The 6,000-nt window shown below is 36.1% G+C and overlaps 1 protein-coding gene across 5 annotated transcripts in view; it reads left to right on the top strand.

Annotated features, from left to right (window-relative positions):
• The window catches only part of Dync1i2 (dynein cytoplasmic 1 intermediate chain 2), a 50,868-nt gene that overhangs the window by 20,047 nt on the left and 24,821 nt on the right, over positions 1-6,000 (top strand). For 4 of the 5 annotated variants that reach the window (XM_029471876.2, XM_029471869.2, XM_029471865.2 and 1 more), the window contains 2 exons: positions 1,845-1,904; positions 4,292-4,407. In XM_029471876.2, the coding sequence (XP_029327736.1) occupies positions 1,845-1,904; positions 4,292-4,407 (176 nt within the window). The remainder of the gene's footprint in view (positions 1-1,844; positions 1,905-4,291; positions 4,408-6,000) is intronic. The other variant, XM_029471880.2, reaches the window with a different exon arrangement.

The raw sequence follows: 6,000 nt of genomic DNA, 5'->3' as shown, positions 1-6,000 counted from the left end.
ATAGAAGTCTGAGTCTGCACCAAGCTCCATAATGGGAAGATAATTTGTAGATGCTTAAAACAGTAGTAAAAGAACACTGCATTAACTAGAATACTCAGATCTATAAGTGCATGGGATGAGCTTATCTTGAGCAGAGGTGCTGATGGGAGGAAGAGTGAGACAGAGGTCTAGAGAATGCACAAAGGCGTGTGAGACACAAAGAACAGGAGAAAGGTCGAGTTGCCATTGTAAGATAGACCACTGCCGAATAACTCTTTAAGTGATAAAAATGGTATTTTGTGAATAAGTATAAAAGGACGAGCTACGACTCACTTTGGCATGTTGGGAGCTGCATTTTATTGCTTTTGTTTACTTCCTTAATCACATACGTGTCTTCTGAAATGTAAGTGATAGCTGTTCAGTTAGGTCATCCATGCCTCGTCAACCCCTTTTTCTATTTTTGATTAGTTTATTTCTAAGAATTAGGATTCCACTTTATATGTCTAAAGAATATATATATATATATATATATATATATATATATCCACATATCTGAATGTTTTAGCACAGATCTAAATTTAGTACAGACCATATTCTGAACTGAAGTTTTGCTGGATTTTAGACTACTGACATCCTCAACAAGGAGGTTTGTGTTTATTGGTCAGCTAGAGCCCTTGTATAATATAGAGGCTGTTGACAGAACATTCCTTGGAGACCATCTCATCAAACTGCTTTTAGTTTAACAAAGCCCAAGTTTGTTGCTGTTCATTGCTCAATACAAAGTAGGTCTTCACTGTGACCTCTTTTCTTCATTGTATACGTAGAACCAACCCTGCTTAAATCCTAAGCTGCTTCCTCATAAGAAGAAGGCTTTCTCTGATTTAACTAATTGTTTTTTATTGATAAATAATACAGACAAGCTGAGAAATCATCTGTTGTTTTAAAAGTTATAGAATAAAACTAGTTTTGTATTCTGTAACTTGAGAATTATTGTTCCACGAGATGCCAGTACTAAATTTAGACCTGCATTTAGCCTTTTGTATGGAATTCGAGCAGTGTACAGTATTTCTAACATACAAGAATACTGATATGATAAAGTACCCTTTGTTCTGATAATGAATAGCTTTAACTTAGGTGGAAAACATCAGATATAAGATATTTACCCATCAGGCAATGATAAGACATCCCTATTTATTTAAGATTGAGATTCTCCAAAACTTAAGTAATTCTTTTGAAAGAGAAGAAAATCTATTCTTTTCTAGAGACAGACATTCTTAGTTCTTTTCTAAAGCAGTGACATGTAAGCCCAAGGCAATGCTTAACCCATGAATTACATCAAGGTCACAGTTTGGAAACGTTAGCTATTTTGTATTCCAGTGGGATAGTCTTGGTTTTCTTACCAAAGAACTTAAGTGTTGGCTCATTTCCTTTACCAGTATGGCAGTTTCCTGCACACATTTAAAGCTGTGGGCAAGATTAGAATATGTTAACTGTTTTTACTAATCTTTTTTTCATTAGGAATTTTAAAAGTTTAACTCTTTCATAGCCTACTTTGTTTACCACCCATAAATAATGTATATTTGGTTTGTGTGCTTTAGCTATTTGTGTCCATTTTGTGTGATACTAGCTTCCCACATTCTGAAGATACACTGAATTATTCTGGGTTGTGTGCCTGCATCTTTAACCACTTTGATGCTTATTGCATTGGAGTTAGACCTAGTATGTGGGTTTTGTGTTAGTCTTACTAACGATGTAGTTCTCAGTTGTAAATAGCGTGCTAGTGTTAGCTGTTTATGGAGTGCATTTGCTTGACTAACTTCTGACCTTTTTTACTAATGCTTCATGGTTGCCCTGCAACCATTTAGGACGCTGCATTGGGATACAGATCCATCAGTTCTTCAGCTTCACTCAGATTCCGATTTGGGGTATTGCATAGATTTATTACATTCCCTCTTTAATAATTAATTTCTTTTTTGTGAAACTGTCCTAATATTACTTTGCCATAGTTTCTAACATTGTGTCTAGTTAAGAATTATAATTTGGAGCCGGGCGTGGTGGCGCACGCCTTTAATCCCAGCACTTGGGAGGCAGAGGCAGGCGGATTTCTGAGTTCGAGGCCAGCCTGGTCTACAGAGTGAGTTCCAGGACAGCCAGGGCTATACAGAGAAACGCTGTCTCGAAAAACCAAAAAAAAAAAAAAAAGAATTATAATTTACTGTAAAAACCTTATTTATTGTTTTATAATTAATGAAAGAAATATTCTTCATATGTAATTTTCTAGGTACCATAAGTTTCTCTACTTAAGTGACAAAATTCTTTGTTATTTCTGTTTTTTTATATAAAATTTTCTAAGATATACTAAAAACTTCATATGTATGTATATGTAAATGTGTATAATACATATACACATACATACACATTAAAGGTACTTGCTGCAGCCATTGTCCATGACTAAGATAGCTCTTTTCCCTTGGTAGTTTGCAGCTTCTGAGGTATGTAATCATGTACTTAGGCACCTGAAGCTAAGTAAGCCCTGGATCCAGATGGGAAGTTTCCGAGTTTCTTGTACATTCGCCAGAAGACCCCTCTCTGGCTACACCAGGTCTTCTTCCCCTTGCCCTACCCCTTGCTTCCTTATTTTCAGTAAATGTGGCTTTTGGAGAAGTTGCCCTTCTCCTGTAAAATCTTAAAAAATACACTCTTTTCTTTTACTATTGGGTTTATTAGCCCTTCCAGTTTGTAATTTGTACCTAAATTGTATCCTGCCCTCTCCTTTTTCTCTAGGTAAGCAAGTGATTTATTTAATGGTCTGTATCTTAAACATCAAGAGTATGAAGTTCTTACTTAAACTTTATCTTAGACTACTCTAGATTGATTCAAGTATCCTTAAATCTTAACCATTTAATTATTTGATTATGCTTCCCCCCTAAGGCTAAGCTATTTCTGAAGTAGAAAACACATTAAAAATGTTTTATGGCTCACATATAGTACTTTAGAGCAAGATTTTTTTTTTTAATTATGTTTTAATTGTGTTCTTCTGTTGAGATGGTGTCTCATGTAGTTCAGGCTGGCCTCAAACTACTGAATTCTGTGTTCCAGCCCTCCAAGTACTGCGACTACAGATGAGGGCCACCGTGCCTGGCTCACAAGTTAATCTTAGTGGATTAATTTTATTCTACTTTAAAAAAAGAATCTGATATAGGTGTTAAAGAAAATGGAAAAAATATTTATATGTATTGACAGTGACATATATTGAAGAAGGTGTGTGAGATTTCTATTTCAGACCTAGGGAAGTTGCGACAATGCTTGCCTATATTGGATGTCCTTTCAAGGGAGTTTTATGATTGAGGACTTTTGGCAACGGGGAAGCATAATTTAGTTTAAATACCTGACAACTAAGTAAGATTTCTCTGAATTACTAATAAGAGGTATTTTTCTTTTGGTCTGGATCTCAACTCTCCTGTTATTGCCTCCACTTCCCAAATCAGAAGTGACTTCTGTAGTTTCATTTATTCAAGAAACCTATTACTTAGGCTTAGAAGATTTTAACCTCAGGATGTCTACTATGAATCACTGATAATACTGGCTATGTAGAGATTTTTTAAAAGTTAAATAATTTATCCTAAAATCCATAATAATGTGATTCTATTATCTACCAAATGTAAGAAATTAAAAAAAGACTTTCTAGCCTGTCAACATGGCTTGGGGTAGAGTTACTTGCCACATACGTCTGGCCACCTGAGTTTGATCCCTGGAACCTACATAAAAGTGGATGGAGAGAAGTGACTCCACAAATTTGTCCTCTGGCCTACACACACACACATACACACACACACACACGCAAACTTATTTAAAGGATAAAAAGAGAAGGCTTTCAACAGAAACCTACTTTCAGTCTTAAAGTCATTGCAAATGGTGAGTGGAACTAAACAAGGCTGGGTGAGGTATTTGCCTCTTCAAGACAGTCTGAAATCTCACTGTTAGTTCCCACGACTATCTGTCATGTGTAGCAGTCCATTCTGAAACTCCTGCCCCACACCTGCCCTGAGAGATAACACTAGAGCTTTTGAAAGTGAAGAGTCAGTACCCTGAGCGATTCAGAAGTGTCTGTTTTCTGTGCTACCTTTTAATCCTTTTGCTAAAGTAAAATGAATTCATTGGTCATCTCATATTTCTCTAGGAAAGCAGGGTTTTAAATTTCAGTGCTAGATATAAATGAATGTTTAGTTCCTAATTTTTAAAAGTAGAATGCTCAATGAAGTTAAGATTTATGCTTTTCCGTATTTAAAAGCATTTATATTCACTTATTTAGACGAGGACCTATTAAACTTGGGATGGCCAAAATTACTCAAGTTGACTTTCCCCCTCGAGAAATCGTCACGTACACAAAGGAAACTCAGACCCCAGTTGCAGCTCAACCCAAAGAAGGTGAGTGTCTGATCTGAATGCGACTGGTGTTAAGACTGTGTTAACTGGGTAGATTCGGACTTTTTTCTTCTTTTGTGTTCGGCATTTAGTGGTGAGGGAGTGTGGTGGATGCATACGGATGCACATGGGGGGTAGAGGAGTATGGGTGTCCTGCCCTGACACTCTGCCTCACTGCCTAGAGACAGACAGGCTCTGTCACTGAACCTGGAACTCCACTAGCAGCCGGCCTCCTGTTGCTGTCTTCCACAGTGCTGGAGATAATAGGCACACACACATGTGCTCCTGCTTGTTTTCTTGTTTGTTTGTTTGTTGTTTTTAATATGGACCTGGGGATTTGAACTTAGGTCTTCTTGCTTGCCACAGTAAGCACTCTTACCCACTGAGCCATCTTCCTAGCCCTATTTTTGACATTTTCTTAGAGAATCATTATAAAACTACTAATGCTTACGGTTTCTGTATTTATATATCTTTTTAAAATCACATTGTAATGAGCTCACAGATTAAAATACTAATGTAGCCACACAACCATTTACCAAGTCCCCCTCTTATTTATTTATTTATTTATTTATTTAAACTATGTATTAAGAACTTTAACTGCTGGAGAAGACTGCTCAGCAGTTGAGAGCACTGGCTACTTTTCCAGAGGACCTAAGTTAAAATCCCAGCACCCACATGGCAGCTGACAGCTATCTGCAACTCCAGTTTATTGCAAAGAATCTGACACCCTAATGCAGACAAAACACCAGTGTACCTACAACAAAAATAAATTATTAAACAATTTTTAAAGAATTTTAAGTTTTTACTTGATTTAAATGTTGAGTTCGCAGCCTTCATTTTGTCACTGATGTGTACCTCTTTGAGAAGTAGAAAAACGTACGTTGTATTTCTATGTCAAGCTTAATTCTTTCCAAAAGAGGTTGTATACCTCAGTAAATTAAATAGATTCTTTTCTGTGGAATATAATGTATTCTGATAATACTGTTGTTATTATTCAAAGTATAAGGACAGTATTACTCTGAATAATATTGCTAAAGGGCTTGCCTAGCATACATGAAGCCCTTGAACCACACAGATGAACATGTGTAGACCTAGTTCTTAAGCTTCCCTTTATGATTTAAGGATTTTGTTGATTATTGAGTAGCCTTTAATCTGGGTGTAATTCAAGGCCCTATGCACAGATACTTGTATTGAATATGGGGTCCTTTGACTCTGAAGCCAAAGTACTATATTTTAAGTTGAGGATATTTTTTTTCTATGTGTTTCTATGTGTAATAGCCCTAGAACTTGCTTTGTAGAGCCAGGCTAGGCTCAAACTCAGAGATCCACTTGCCTCTGCCTCCAAGTGCTGGAATTAAAGGCATGGATCATCACTGTATGCCTTTAATAGCTAATGACTCAAGCACAAAGAAATATGGTAGTTTTTTTTTTTTTCAAGAGACTTAGATAAGATTCTGAATATAAGTTCACAGTCTCTTATCTAAAACCTTTGGAGATATATATATATATATATATATATATATATATATATATATATTGGACTTTATAACCATTCAGCTTTTAGGAAAGCAGTAAAGTATATTAACACTCCAACAG

The sequence above is a fragment of the Mus caroli genome, unplaced genomic scaffold, assembly GCF_978045245.1.
Source record: "Mus caroli unplaced genomic scaffold, Mus_caroli_1 scaffold_2, whole genome shotgun sequence".
In the NCBI taxonomy this organism is placed as follows: Eukaryota; Metazoa; Chordata; class Mammalia; order Rodentia; family Muridae; genus Mus; species Mus caroli.
This window is presented reverse-complemented; position numbering and strand designations above follow the sequence as displayed.